The 16,290-nt window shown below is 35.9% G+C and overlaps 1 protein-coding gene across 1 annotated transcript in view; it reads right to left on the bottom strand.

Annotated features, from left to right (window-relative positions):
- Window positions 1-16,290, bottom strand: part of LOC120543329 (excitatory amino acid transporter 2-like) — a gene marked incomplete at its 3' end in the record, with an annotated part of 393,535 nt that overhangs the window by 81,208 nt on the left and 296,037 nt on the right. Inside the window, exon 8 of the mRNA XM_039776365.1 lies at window positions 10,869-11,003. Within this exon, the coding sequence (XP_039632299.1) occupies window positions 10,869-11,003 (135 nt within the window). The remainder of the gene's footprint in view (window positions 1-10,868; window positions 11,004-16,290) is intronic.

Genomic DNA, 16,290 nt, shown 5'->3' with positions numbered 1-16,290 from the left:
GTTCACAAAAATATGCAAAAACAGCTAAAGCTCCATCCAAGCCTAATTAGGTGAAAGTACAGATTTCCTAGGATCGGACACTATTGCATTGTCTCCAGTCAAGAGTGACAGTGGGAGTGATTGTACATCAGGCAAGGATAGCTTGTTGATTCCAGAAGATTCACTGAAACTGAAAATGGCCTTACCTTCCGCATTGTCAACCACTCCTCGTGAGCCGGAATCATTGACTTCATCTGCGGCACACGGGGAAGACCAAAACAAGCTGTGCAAGCTGAAGGTAATGATCGCCACAATGGCTACTGCTCAAGGCATAAAAGAGCTCAAGAATGATTTAAAGAAAGATATAAAGAAAGAAATAAATGATATAAGGAAAAAAGGTCATACACAAGACAAATTAAAAGATACTTCAAGATATAAAGACCAAGAAATATAAGTAAATAATCGCTTTTAAGCCGCCTTTAAAGGTATGCTAGAAAAAAATTAGGAACAAATACAGGAAAATGCATTTAAGTTTGAGAGTAAACTTACAGCACTTGGCACTGAGTTGGAAGTTGTTAAGCAAACACTCACGACTTGTACTTAAACAGCTGAACAACTGGCATCTACTGCTGACGGAAAAGCAACAGCTACAAATTCAAAATGCAAATCACTTGGTGACAGACTTGCTGCACTGAAAGATGGATGCAGAAGGAATAATATTTGAATCAAAGGTCTCCCTGAGAATTGTGAAAGTCCCATCCCAGTGAACTTCGTAGCTAAACTATTCTCTAAAATAATTGGAGAGGACTTCAAATCAGACAGCAAGATAGCAGCAGTTTACCGCATACATGGATCACAGGGGTAAAATCCCTCTAAACCTAGAACTCTCATTGTGTGTTTTGATTATTAAATTACAATTTAAACTTCATATAATGTTACTTCTCTGACAGAAACACAAGATTATATTTGAAAATAACCACATTCGTATTTTCCCAGATTTCTCGCCCTCAACAGCAGCTAAACCTGCAGCATTTTACATTATACAGCGCTTATGAAAAGCCAAGATTACATACAGCCTCTTGTATCTTGCCAAACTGAAAGTGGACATTCAAGGCAAGCTATACATTTTTAATTCTACGGAGGAAGCAGAAAAAGAACTAAAACTGATCCTGACACTTTTTTGAAATACGATTGTTGGTCGCATGCATGACAAAGAAGATCTTATCAGCTGTTTGATCTGTCTGCAATGATACTGGTACCATTATTAAACATTGTGTTTACTTCTCAGTCACTTTTTTTTTATGTTTTAATTACAATTACTTGCATATATGTAAATATGTATATGTATGTAGGTGTACCTTTTTTTCTTTAAAAAGGCTGTTTGACATTAAACCTTTTGTTTATTGCATTACGGCTTACTATACTTATCCAGGGTTACTGTTTAACATCATTCCCTGTATTTACTTTCTCAAGACTGTTTAAGAGGCAAAATGGGGAGGTGGGGAGACTGGGGGGAGAGAAAGAGAGCAAGCTATTTCTAAATCTGTTCTTATAATTATAAGTGCCTACACAAACATTTGGCATCATGGAAATAACTCCTGGCAAAACTGGAAATTAAGGTCAAAGCTGTCATATTTTAAGTTAAGACTGCAAAATGACAGCAAAAGCTCAGAAGCAAGATCTTCATGACCAGCAGTTAACTTTGTGAGCTGGAATGTTAAAGGGCTGAATCACAAATTAAACAGAAAGAAAGTATTCTCTCATCTAACAGGTCTAAACGCCAAAATAGTATTTTTACAGGAGACCCACTTATTGTCTCGCAGATGGTATCTTAACCCACTTCTATTAGCAGATGGGAACTGTACAGAATTTATATCCAAGCAAATCAATTTTTTTTAGAGACCATTACATCCTCTGAGGTTTCTGCAGGAATACCCTGGGAAACTCTGAAAGGTTTCTTAAGAGGACAGATTATCTCATATCTTACCCAAAAAATAAATTGGAAACCAAAAAGGTATCAGAGTTAATAAGTGAAATTTCCAAATCTCCAGAATAGATTAAGAACATGCCAGGTATCCAAATGAAGCACTTCATAGGAAAAGACAGACTATGCATTCAGAACTCAACCTCTTGACAACTAAAGAAACAAAACAAATCATTTTTAAATGAAGACATCATTACTATGAACATGGAGAGAAAGCCAATAAGATGTTAGCTCAACAAATTCACAAGCAGGATACTTTCAATGCAATCCCAGCAATTACCAACACAAATAGAGACAAAATCATTGATCATAAAAAATAATGCACACATTTAGAGACTACTAGAAGTCCTTATATTCTACTGAGCTTAAAGAAGAGAAGACACAACCTAATTCATTTCTGTATGCATTACAGATACCACAACTAGACACTCTCAGTGCAGAGGAATTGGATAAACCTCTGGCTCTATCTGAATTAGTAGATGCTATAAAGTCACTTCAAAGTGGGAAAGCAGCAGACCCTGATGGCAACCCAGCTGAATTTTATAAAAAATTCTCAATTAAGCTAGCTCCCCTTTTATTAGCAACATTCACAGAAGCTAGAGACAATAAAATTCTACCTCACACTTTTCTTCAAGCTCTAATTGCCGTCTTTCCTAAGTAAAATAAGGAGTTATTGCAATGTACATCTTACTTTTGAATAACGATGTAAAGATACTTTCCAAAGTCCTAGCTAGAATTGAGAAGGTGCTTCCTTCAGTAATATCACAAGACCAAACTGGATTTATTAAAGACAGACACTTAGCTTCCAATCATCGACGCCTGTTTAATGTAATACATTCACCCACAAAGTCAAACACCTCGGAGATATTATCAGTGCAGAAAGAGCATTTGATATGGTTAAATGGAACTATGTTTTTACCATATTGGAGAAATTAGGGTTTGGCCTGAACATCTGTGCATGGATCAATCTACTGTATAACTGTCCAGAAGATTCAGTTTGTATTAACAAAATTAATTCAAACTACTTCAAACTAGAACAGGGTGCTAGACAAGGATGTCCCTTGCTACCACTGCTATTTCCAATCGCCATTGAGCCACTGGCTGCTCACTGTCCAAATAGAATATAAGATAATGGGGATTAACAGAAAAGGACTTGAACAGAAAATGTCTTTATATGCAGATGATATGGAACTGTATATATCAGATCCACAAAATACTGTGCCTGCAGTCCTAACAGCACTTACAGAATTTCAAAAGATTTCTGGTCTCAGAATTAATTTGAACAAAGTGTGCTCTTTCCAGTGAATTCTCAAGCACACAAAATTAGATTGGACACTTTCCCTTTTATCATTGTAGATCAGTTTGAATACCTAAGGGTAAACATCACGAGTAAACATAAAACTCTTTATCAAAAATAGTTTGCTGCCTGCATGGAAAAAACTAAGCAAGACTTGCATATATGGTCTACCCTTCACCTCACTTTAGCTGAAGAATTAACATTGTCAAGATGAATATCCTTCCTTAAGCTTCATTTTCTATTTCAAAACATTCCAATATATAGTACATCAATAAATCATTTTTTAAGAAATTAGATTCATCCATAACCTAATTTATTTGGAATTCAAAACATTCACATATCAAAAAGGCGACCCTACAAAGGCCTTAGGAACAAGGTGGCATGGCTTCACCTAACTTTCAGTTTTATTGCTGGGTGGAAAATATACAAACTATAAAACATGGACATTTACACAAATCGGTGAGCAGACACAAGCTTGGTCAGCAATAGAAGTAAAATCCTGCAGTACTTCTTTATATTCCTTGTTTTGTACCCCAATAAGTACAAGTCATCATCCATATACTAACAACCCAATTGTGCTCCTCTCACTCAGAATATGGAACCAATATAGGAAGTATTTTATAGAGAAACTTTTATCTGTGGCACCCTTCATGATAACCACATTTTCCACCCTCTCAAACGTACACAGTTTTTAATGTTTGGAAAACATCCAGGATTAAATCACTTAGAGATCTGTACATAGAAAACGTCTTTGCATCCTACGAACAACTGTAATCACCTTTCCAGCAACACATTTCTTTCACTACCTTCAAATTAGAAACTTTGTTAAACAAAACCTACCCAATTTCCCTCACCTTCCACCTACCTCTATACCAGAAGAAATTTTAATCAGTCTTGAGGACTCAAACAGTATTTCTGTAATATATAAAAACATTTTATAGTCCCTCCATTTCAAAGATCCCAGGGTACAGTGGGAAAAGGATCTCTCACTTAACATCTCAGAAAAGGAAAGGAAGGTAGCAATGCATAGAATTCACTTGAGCTCCCTATGCGCAAAACATACAGTTATTCAACTTAAAATTATATATCAAGCACATCTCTCTCATTTAAAATTGTCCAAAATGTTTCCCGGGAAAGATCCAACTTGCGAACGTTGCAATCAAGTTCTAGCCTCACTGGGCCATATGTTTTGGGCGTGCACCAAATTAACATCATTTTAGACAAAATTTTTTAAATGCCTCTCAGACAGCCTGGGCATCACTATCCCTCCTAATCCACTAACAGCTGTGTTTGGTGTACTTCAAAATGGACTTAAAGTGGAGAAGGACAAACAAACTGTAATTGCCTTTACTTCACTATTGGCACGTAGACTTATCTTGCTCAACTGGAAGAATCCTAATTCACCTCCTTTAAGTCAGTGGATAACTGATGTTATAAATTGGAAAAAAATCTAATTCTTACTTAGAGGATCAGTACAACACGTTTTCAAAGCCTGGCATAATCTGATAAATAACTTAAATTGAGGAAGTGGATTCTCTCCCCTCTTTTTCTATTCTATTTTTATTTATTTATTTACATATTTTTACTATTATTAAAGTGCTATTCTGCTGACATAGCTTTCTTTTTCATGGGTGGGAGTCAATTTGTTTCAAACCAGTTTTGTTAAACTTGACTTGCATGTATGGAATGTTTTTTGATTTTAATAAAATAAAATCTTAATAAAAAAGCAAGATGTAGAGGACAGGAAGATATGGGACAAGATGATCCTCTGTGGCAACCCCTAGTGGGAGCAGCTGAAAAAAGAATACTTAGTAGTTGTACAGCCTTGTACAGACTTCCACCACACCCAAATATGTATCTCTAACAGAGCTATTGTCTCCCACATACAGCTATGGGGCCTTGATGTAATGTCACTTCTAAACTCCTTATCTTCTCGCTGGTGCTGTGTGAACTGAATGCAGTTTGTTGGAAATCTGATGTGTGCAAGCTTTGACTGAGCAGGGTGTCTGTGTGTGGAAAGAGAAAGAGGAACATGGAGATCTCTGGATAATGTACTTCAAATGTAATGAGAGTGACTGTTCATGGGCTGAATTGAAGGTCTTAAAGATTTGAGAAAAGTTAGAGGAATGGCATTTTTACAATACGTTGAAGTGGTATGGGCATGTGATGAGTACAGACAATGAACATGTGGGAAAAAGAGTGATGGGATTGGAAATACAGGCTAAGAAAAACTGAAAAAGACTAAAGTGGAGGCGGATAAATTAAAAGGAGATTTGAAGGAAAAGGATTTGACTTGGGAAGAGGTACAGGACCAAGTTGTATGGGGAGATTTTATCAGACTGTTTCATTTATGTTAGGTAGAATGCCCAGAGGGGACTGGGCGGTCTCATGGTCTGGAATCCCTACAGATTTTATTTTTTCTCCAGCCGTCTGGAGTTTTTTTGTTTTTTCTGTCCCCTGGCCATTGAACCTTACTCTTATTCGATGTTAATTAATGTTGATTTATTTTGTTTTATAATTGTGTCTTTCATTTTTCTATTCTTTAATATGTAAAGCACTTTGAGCTACTGTTTGTATGAAAATATGCTATATAAATAAATGTTGTTGACATGTTGATCCCACATGGAAGTTGGAAAGTTGAAGAAGAAAAAGAATGTTGTTTTATAAAGTAAAATGATGGAAGAGATATACATCAAGTAAGTGGATTTTAATCGAAGATGAGCATGCTTGTATGATGGAAATACTAAGGGATGAAAATTCATTCTTTAACTCCTTTAAATATTAAAATTGTTGTTGGTACCATTAAAAAAATTGGAAAAAGCAAATGCTGAAAACTAATAAGTATATTGCGTGCACAAAGTGAAAAATATCTATAGTAAATTAACAGAGCTCTGAATTAATGTAGGAAAAATGTTACAATTAGTTTTGAAAATGAACACTATTATGATGAAATGAAAGATCGATATTTATGAATTTATGGCATCTTCTTAAAGAGCTCTGGCCAAGCTCTGTTAGAAGATGTTGTATTTGATTAGTATAAAATACAAAGGAGACAAAAAGTTGTTTTAAGTTATGAAATGTATATGTGGCACAATCTCATGATGTCTCTGTGTGTGTTCTTGTGAATATGAATGACTGTTATGTATGGTGGGGGGTTTAGAATTTTTATTGTGAAGGCATTTTAGTTGTATTTTTTTTGATGAAGATATATGATGAATTTAGCACCCAGTGTATATTGTTGAGGTGCAATTCTGATATCAAAAAATGGGTTTATGTATTTAAGATATAGATATTACTAATTTTAAAGATTTTTCCTTTAACTGACTGGCTTAATCTAACCTTAAGAGTTAGTTTCATTGTTAATTTAATGATACAGTATAGGCTGTGAGGAAGAAATACTGTATTTAGAATTAAGGTGCTTCAGTCTTTCCAAATAATAAAGTATGGTGCTAATAGAACTATAAGAAACATGTCACTTATGTATTAATAAATAAGGATGTATTAAGCTAAATGAACAAATGTAATCTAAGCTGTAAGAGTGTATTCCTGTAAGACAAATGTACTAAACTAACTTTTAAGGTAGCTTTTGATATTGTATAACCAATTATTATGTGTGATGATCATAATGTGCAAAATGTAAGCTATAATAGGATTCTTAAATTGTAACTGCCACATAGCCATTGAAGTATTGTAACCTTGATGGTGCAGAAGTGTTGTCTCTGTAAACTGTGTTGCAAAACTAGTCATAAAGACTACTGTGTACTTCTGCACATAATGATTTAATGTGTCATCTTAAGCTACTTGCAAACTTTGCATGACCTCAAATTGAACTGCCATACTTCCTCTTTTTGTTTAGTAAACAAACTAGTATAAAACTGAGCTAACTCCCTTCTTTGGACAGGTTGTCTGATCTGACCTGTCAGTAGCAACTTGAGCTGGAAGGCAGGCAGCCTCTCTCTAACCAACAATAAAAGAAATTGCTTTTTAATATAAATTGTTTTTTATCTCCCATGTTTCCGACTTCAGCGTTCACAGTTGATAATAGTATTACACTTCTTTCTTACTGTGACATTCTTGTGGTTAGGCCAATACACTCGGTGGCCGAGTCATTCTAACATAGCCAGTCAAACCAAAAGAAAACTACAACAGCTTAATTGTGTAAGGATGTATCTACTTTGTACTTAACTCATTCCATTTGAGCCCTACTACACTATCTCCTCACAGAATCTCATCCTCAGCTTCTGATCACAGGAGGATTTTTACTTCATAGACAGTTTGTTACATTTGCAGCCCAATACTCATAGTGGCATATGTATTATACCATTAGTGATGTCCAGATGCCAAAAGGATGCTAGGCCAAGGGAAGCATCAAGTTGTCAAAGGGTAGAACTAGATTTCTCAGACTGCCTATTGGGAAAAGGCAGTGCCATACTAGCAGAGGAAGTCTTGCTTTTGCTGGTACGGGAATGCTAAGGCTGATATGGAGTGATAAATCCTATGTGTGTGATGAGTGACCTGTGCATAAGCATATGTACAAGAGAAATGTAGCCAGTAAACTGGGATGCTAGACTGCAGGCATCACAATATTTTATTAGAGGCGTCTGACCCCATTCCAGAAGAGACAGAAGGTGAAGCCATGTTAGGAACACCAGAGGCAATCTTCTGGATGCTAGAATATAAAATGCCAGAAAAGAAAATACGAAGCAATATGAACTCCTGGATAGTTCAGACAGCTAGGGAACCATTTTGGAGACCTGGCCCTTTAAGGGCAATTGAATGCAGAGGTATGCAGGGATGTCAGAAGATGCTAGAATGAAATTCAGATTGGAATGTTGCCCTATGCCCTAATGCCAAACCATGGCCTTTTGAGTGCAGAGTTAGAAGAAGAGACTAGAATTGGGCGTACATTCAACTGGTAGAGTAAGAGAGGTCACTGTCTAGACATCAAAAGAGATAGCCACAGAGTGAGTGAAACAAGGATAAGAGGTGGGAAAGAATGATTTGTTATGTGATTGTGACTGGCCACCAGACATACAGTAAGGCCCAGAGAAGAAGGATTTTTTCACATCTGTTTATTAACATTTTCTCTTTTGTGTATTCCTACCTGTTGTAACTTTCTTTAATAAAAAAATACTGTTATGTCAGATTTAAAATCACTTTTATTTGTCAGTTCTCAATGTACAATAATTTGACTTGGTAGAGCTGTAGCTGCTTATAATAGAACACAACATCAACATAACAGATAACATAAATAGCATAAGTTAAAAAGAAAAACTTCATACAAGTGCAATTATAAAGGATATGTGCAAATGATAATGTGCAAGTGAAAGAGTGTTTAGGGTGTATGCACATGCACATACATACATGTACAGTACATATACTGCACACACACACCTTCATACAGTATATGACAGAACACACAAATATACAAAGAAGATAGGCAAGTTACTAGTTTGAGAGGGCTTTGGCTCTGGAAAATAAAGTATTGAGGTTTCTATTTAGTTTTAATTAACCTCAAGTGTTTACAGGTACTACCAGAAGTGTTGTTATCTTGGAGCAGTCAATATTGAGAATAATGTCTTCAAAGACATTTTTGCCCTTCCTAATGAATTTATATTTTGTTATACAGTTATACAAGGTTGATTGTACGCTTGTTTGTCCTTTTACATTATAAAAGAAAAGATATTTTAAAAAAATGCTTATTGTCAAATATTCCAAAATAAATTACAAAACAAAAACAATAAAAGTAAATAAAGATAAAGGAAGCTAATGCCAGGGAGGAAGGGAACTCTGGCCAAATCATGACACACTGCTGACTAGAACAAAAATGGACTCTACACAATAAATATGTACTTGAGTATAATACTTGTGAAGACATTTCTTTGTACTGTGTATTTTTCAACTAAATGAATAAAAATACATAAATCATACCATACAAATGTTATAGATTTCCTTTACCACTGTTAGTGTTACGTGCGTAATCTACACCTTTATAACTTTAATTATCTTCTGGAAACCTGTTCATAGCTCTTACTTTTTGTGCCTGCAATATTATCCACCTGTTTCTTTCTCCTTAATGCTTAATCACATTCCAATTTCTTTTTTTCCACAAAAAACGGTATGCCTGAGTAAAGATGATGACAGTGCAATTCAATGTGGGTTGATGTTTGAATGTAAAACATGCAGCATTATACCACTGGTATAAAGAACAAACAATAATATTCTGTATTCTCACTATGGGCACAAATAGAACAATAAGCTGTTAACACTTTAACATGTTTTATGAAGAATCTGCTGAGCTGCGGAGTATAAACTTCTGCACTCTGGAGGAGAGCTGCCCTAGCGGATGTTACACATAGTGGAGGTTTTGCAGTATTTTCATATATAAATAAATATGAAATGATATGATATATGCTATAAGTGAAAAAATAACATCTTTAAAAATCTGATGCAAGGTTGAAATCTGGTCAATGTTTTATAGTAGTATGAAGCTGAAACTGCTGAAGAGATTTGTAGAACTTGAACTTCAGAAATTAACTTTCAGAAATAGTTAACTTTAAATACTAATATTTCAGGCACAGCACAAGAACTGTAGGCTGGAACTGTATATTTTAATACCAAAGTCCATTGATAACATTTTTCAGTTACCTTATGCTAGTGATTCTGAACTAAGGTGGTATATATAATTCAACACTTCATCCCAGGCTTGTTTAAACAGTAAGAAATCAAATTCTTTAAAATGGTTTTCTGAAGTATTGTAAACTTGAAAGTGAAATATAGAGTACCTCCACCTACTGAAATAAATGGATAATTAGTTAAGCTAGCTGCAACCAACAAATATTTGGTTAATAACGAGCCCAATATTTTTTTATTGAAATCAGACAACACACAAAGAAGAAAATTGAAGAAATTGCCACAAATAGAATGTATACTGAACAATTTTAATATTAACTTCAGTACTTAATAAATATTTAATTTACAGACTGGTTTATTTTGTGGTCAGATATTTGTTTTTTGGAATGTGAAAGCCTAAAATGTAAATAACTATACTAGGTTAATGTCATCTGTAGAACAGCTATATGTATGCTGCTTCTAAGAAGTGTAATTAATCAACTTAATCAAAATTAGTGAATGAATTTTCCACAAAAAATGCATGAGCTAAGGACTTTCTGTAGATTACTATGTATGTTTTTGTCTTTCTTATTGTCTGATATTTTTAAAATTTACTTGCAACAAACTTTACCACACAAATTTCACATTGTGGAAAGGAAATGCTTATCTAGACCTGGATAAAAACTACTGCAATAACATACCTGGCAAATTGTAATAATGCAGCTGAACATTACATAAGATACACTGGAATGCATAAACACATTCATTAGTGCATTGTCCAACTGCAATGCCAGTAGAAGAAACAGCATAGCACTGAACACATTTATAATACATGCATTATTTAGTATATTGTAAAGTTAACAAGACTGAAAAGCACATTAGGCCTAAACATAGTTAAGCAAAAAAATAAGTGCTAGAAGATAAATAAATAAATTGATAAATCAATCAATCAAAAGACATTCAACACTTGTAATATATAATATTAAGCTTACTCACAACAGCCAATCAACAGCAATGAGGAGGCTGATGTCTTGGGTTGGCAAGCCAACAGCTGTTAGAATGAGAAGCATGGTGACAAGCCCTGCACTGGGAATACTGGCAGCCCCCACACTGGCCAGTGTAGCCGTGAGACTAAAAGAGATAACAAATTGCAGACATATAATACAATCTGGAGATATCCCTTGTAGATTTCAGTACTGAATAAAAATTACTGCAGACAGAAATAAAATGTAGTCTGTATAGAAATGCACACACTACAGTTACATTAAACATAAATTACTGAAAAATGAAATGAAATACGAACCAACACCTAGATTCATTACACCTACTATGCACCAGTAAGAATGCTACAGAGTAAGATATTTTCAGTGGTTTAGAAGATCCAAGTCTATTATCCTTAATGTTAGAATTTCACTTTTGAAATCTTCTTGACATAAGCTGGATGAGAACCTCCCAAGTAGGTGAAGTTAGAATATTAGGATTCTATGTCGAGTAGATTATCATACTTTGCATTTACTTCTTGTAAGTTATTTTACTAAGGGCTCCTTGCAATACAAGTGTACAAAGAATGGAACAATAAAGGACACTAGTAATGAACATATTAGACCTTAATTTCCTATATACAAACTGTATTTATAGATAGGCAGAATTTATTGCATAAATTAATAATTCTTAAATACTAACTGGAACCAACTGGTGGAAGATCAGTTTGAACATATATGCTGTACCACCAGGGTGCGTAGCAGCACCCTAAACTCCTCAGACACAACTACACAACACAGTCCTAGGTTCAAACACAAAATCTTCTTTATTTTTTACCTCCACTATTCTCCAAATTCTCTTCAGCAATGATACAATTAACAAAATAAATTTCTTTCCTCCTTCCACATCTCATTTGAAACCTCATCCACAATCCTCCCAACTCTGATTGCCCTTACAGAAAGCTCAGATTATTTTATGCTAGACCATGGAGTACTTCCAGTGCCAAAAGATTGGATACTGTAAACACTTTCATGTCAGATAGAAGTCTGTTAAAGAGGTTGTATTGATCCCTTGTAGCTCCTTCCGGTGGCACCCAAGAAATCCAACAGGGCTGTCCCATTCAACTACAATTTCCAGACTGCCCTGTGGCTATTCGTATAGGTGGCAGAAGACCTTCCATTTCTGGCTGGAAACCAATCTCTGTTATGGCTGGAATGCCCGTCTGTCCCACACAGCACTCACATGACTCCCCCCTCAGCTGAGCCTTGTAGGGCGCAGCAGCCAGTCCCATGAAGGAATAAGATGGTTCCAGAGAATGAATTGAGTGACCGGATCCACGTAAAGAGTTCCTACAAACCTGAGAATTCCCACAATTAGTACATGTCTCAGGCAACTGGTAGTCTTGTAATCACCAACTACAGAGTCCATTGTTATTATACAAAGAGTTTGTAGACCATTTCAAGGACCCTGGCTGCATTCACCATCGGAGTGTTGCACTCGTAGTGACCAGCAACAGGAGTATCTTGCTCCATGTTTTGTTTTGCAAAATCTTTTGTTACATTTTTCTTTAATATATATATATATATATATATATATATATATATATATATATATATATATATATATATATATATAGTGAAAAAAAAGCACAAAGACTCGTATAAAAGTTTGGGACACCATCCCATATACTGTAGGTCACTTCGATTTGTCTCTCTGTAACACAAAATGAGCATATAACAGACTTCAGTAGACATTGACTAAGTGAACCAGGGTGGACTTTTATAGCAGATAGTCAGGAAATAACATTTGTAATGGACAAAAATGACTGGAGATGATGATACAGAGGGAAGGGAAGAAGTGAGGTCATCGGGGTAGACCAGAAATTAAGTCATCCAGTGGTGTTGTGTCTTCAAAAGCTGGAAGTGGATTACGTGTTGTGGATGTGTGTTACTGTGTTCCAGTTCCAAAAGGTACATTTAACCATCTTCCTTTCTCCTGGAGAGTAAGAGGGAGAGGCATAAGTATTCCCTGTCCATTCCCTTTGATTGTTATTTTCCTGCAGTGCCGGGCCCGTTGTCTACCAAACCCTGTTTCATTTTTTAGGCTTAACAGTGTTGTAGCCAAGTAAACAAACTCAGAATGTTTATTTTTATTTTTATCATTTGGATTTACTTTACTTTCATCTGATATTCACCCAAGGGCAGTGACAAGCGAGGCAATTAAAATCATCTTCAGAGTGATGAAGAGGCTTGAATCACTGTCTCCTGACTCTCTGATTTTTATTTTGGGAACCGGTTTTGCACTGAAAAACACAGTTTGAAATTTTAACAATATTTCACTTACCCAACTTGTCACAACAAAGTGCTTGATCAGTTCTATGGAACATCAAAGGTGCTTATGAATTGAGAGCAAAACCAGTGCTGGATTCATCAGGTCATTACTGCATCCAGCTTATTTCAATCTATAAACTCATTTTAAAAGAGAAAAGCTGGAAATTAAATAAATTAAAGTCTGGTGTGAGGACCCTGTTGAGCACCTGCATGGTTGTTTTGACTGCACCAACTGGTCAATGTTTAAAATATCCTGTGCTGACATTGATGAACTGACAGACACTGCAAGTTGTTATAAATAAATCTGTGAGGATGCCATAATACCTATGAAATCAGACAAAATATTATCGAATTTTAATCAAATATTTTTAATCAATACATGTTCATTTTTACAAGGTAATACAAGCATATACTTAAATGAATTTGTAACAAAAGGTTATTAAAACCATAAGGAAATGGACAGGTTAAAGCTTGAGCACAAGTGAGTTGCCTCATCTTAAAGGAACTGCCGAAGAAATAATTAAGGCTAAAGTGTAGTAAATGAGTAATAAACACCCCCTTAAAAAGCAAGGACAAATAGCGAGAAAGTCTAAAGTCCCCTATTGTGAAGTTGTGATAAGATCAATGAGAAAACTTGTAGTACACCCCTATTAATGAAGTGATGTTTAGAATAATGGAATAATCAACATATATACAAAGTTACTGGTGGCTGTGGTTGATTGGCTAAAATAATATAATTCTGCATATTGAGTCAAATGGTGTGATGCATTAGTTAAGACAATTGTAATAAAAAGTATAAATGGGAATGAATTGTATTAATGATTACTCACTCCATGGACTGAGACATTTGTGCGTATATATGTACAAATAAAGAACTATTCTTCATTTTTATCTAGTCTCCGAGAATGACTTCTTTGAAAACAAAGGAAGTTTTTTTTCCACAACAATATTCCCTAATAACAGATGGATTACCAGAGATCTAAAAGAAGTGATAACTGTAAAAAAATAGGGAATTCAACATGAAACATTAACTGAACAGAAAGAATTGCAAAAAGAAATATAACATAAAATAAAAAAGGCACAGCTCAAGCAGAAGGACATGATGGAGAATGAACTGAGGACTTATAACCTGGGCACATTATGGAATGTAATGCAGATAATGGCTGGCATTCATACAAAAAGCAATAAACAAATTGAACTGGCAGGGGTCAAAACTGATTATCAGTTGCCGCAAAACTTGAATGAGTTCTATTTAAGATTTGATACACAGGATTTTGCTACAGAAGTAAGTCAGCAAAAGAACAGATGGAGAACTGGAGCTAGAATGATGTCAGGAAGGTCCTCAAAGAAACAAATATTAAAAAACTTGGGACCAGACATAATAAGTGGCCATCTGCTTCACTACTGTGCAGAGAAGCTTTCTCCAATATTCTACTCCATATAAGAAACGTCCTTGGATTTGCAGTAAGAACCCAGCCAATGAAAATAGACAAAAACTGTACACCACAAAGCATTATGTGCCTTTAGATCAGTGGCATGAACGTCTCATATCATGAAATCCTTTGAGAAGTTAATTAAGAGACAACTACTTAAAAAAAAACTGTGGCTCTTCTGAACCCTTACCAATCTGCATTCAGAGCAAAAAGGAGTAAGGAGGATGTCACAGCAACACTTCTGAATTTACTGTATGAGCTCTTGGTAGGTTCAAAAAACCATGCAAGACTGAAGTTTATAGACTTTTCTTCTGCTTTTAACACTATCCAGCCCACATTTTAGTTGACAAACTGATGGAGCAATTCTGTTTGTACCCTAACTTGGTTAAGTATATTCTGGACTATAGCAGAACACAAAGAGTGAGTGTTAATAACTATTTGTCTAATAGCCTAAGTACATCTGTTAGTACTCCGCAAGGGCACTGCCTATCTCCTCTTTTGTTCATTTAATATACAAATGACTATAGGAGCTTACACAAGGACAGAAATATCCTGAAATATGCAGACAGTTCTATCATTGGAGGTAGTGTGGGATAGTGGTCAAGGCGTTGGATATCAAACACTGAGGTTGTGGGCTCAAATCCCACCACTGAAACTGTGTGCCCTTGAGCAAGATACAGTGCATCTGGAAAGTATTCACAACGCATCACTTTTTCCACATTTTCTTATATTACAGCCTTATTCCAAAATGGATTAAATTCATTTTTTTCCTCAGAATTCTACACACAACACCCCATAATGACAATGTGAAAAAGTTTACTTGAGGTTTTTGCAAATTTATTAAAAATAAAAACTGAGAAATCACATGTACATAAGTATTCACAGCCTTTGCTCAATACTTTGTTGATGCACTTTGGCAGCCTTAAGTCTTTTTGAATATGATGCCACAAGCTTGGCACACCTATCCTTGGCTAGTTTCATCCATTCCTCTTTGCAGCACCCCTCAAGCTCCATCAGGTTGGATGGGAAGCGTCGGTACACAGCCATTTTAAGATCTCTCCAGAGATGTTCAATCGGATTGAAGTCTGGGCTCTGGCTGGGCCATTCAAGGACATTCACAGAGTTGTCCTGAAGCCATTCCTTTGATATATTGGCTGTGTGCTTAGGGTCGTTGTCCTGCTGAAAGATGAACCGTCGCCCCAGTCTAAGGTCAAGAGAGCTCTGGAGCAGGTTTTCATCCAGGATATCTCTGTACATTGCTGCAGTCATCTTTCCCTTTATCCTGCCTAGTCTCTCAGTTCCTGCCGCTGAAAAACACCCCCACAGCATGATGCTCCCATCATCATGATTCACTGTAGGGATGGTATTGGCCTGGTGATGAGGGGTGCCTGGTTTCTTCCAAACATGACGCCTGGTATTCACACCAAAGAGTTCAATCTTTGTTTCATCAGCTTAGAGAATTTTGTTTCTCATGGTCTGAGAGTCCTTCAGGTGCCTTTTGGCAAACTCCAGGCGGGCTGCCATGTGCCTTTTACTAAGGAGTGGCTTCCGTCTGGCCACTCTACCATACATGCCTGATTGGTGAATTGCTGCAGAGATGGTTGTCCTTCTGGAAGGTTCTCCTCTCTCCACAGAGGACCTCTGGAGCTCTGACAGAGTGACCATTGGGTTCTT

The sequence above is a fragment of the Polypterus senegalus genome, chromosome 13 (genome assembly GCF_016835505.1).
Source record: "Polypterus senegalus isolate Bchr_013 chromosome 13, ASM1683550v1, whole genome shotgun sequence".
In the NCBI taxonomy this organism is placed as follows: Eukaryota; Metazoa; Chordata; class Cladistia; order Polypteriformes; family Polypteridae; genus Polypterus; species Polypterus senegalus.
This window is presented reverse-complemented; position numbering and strand designations above follow the sequence as displayed.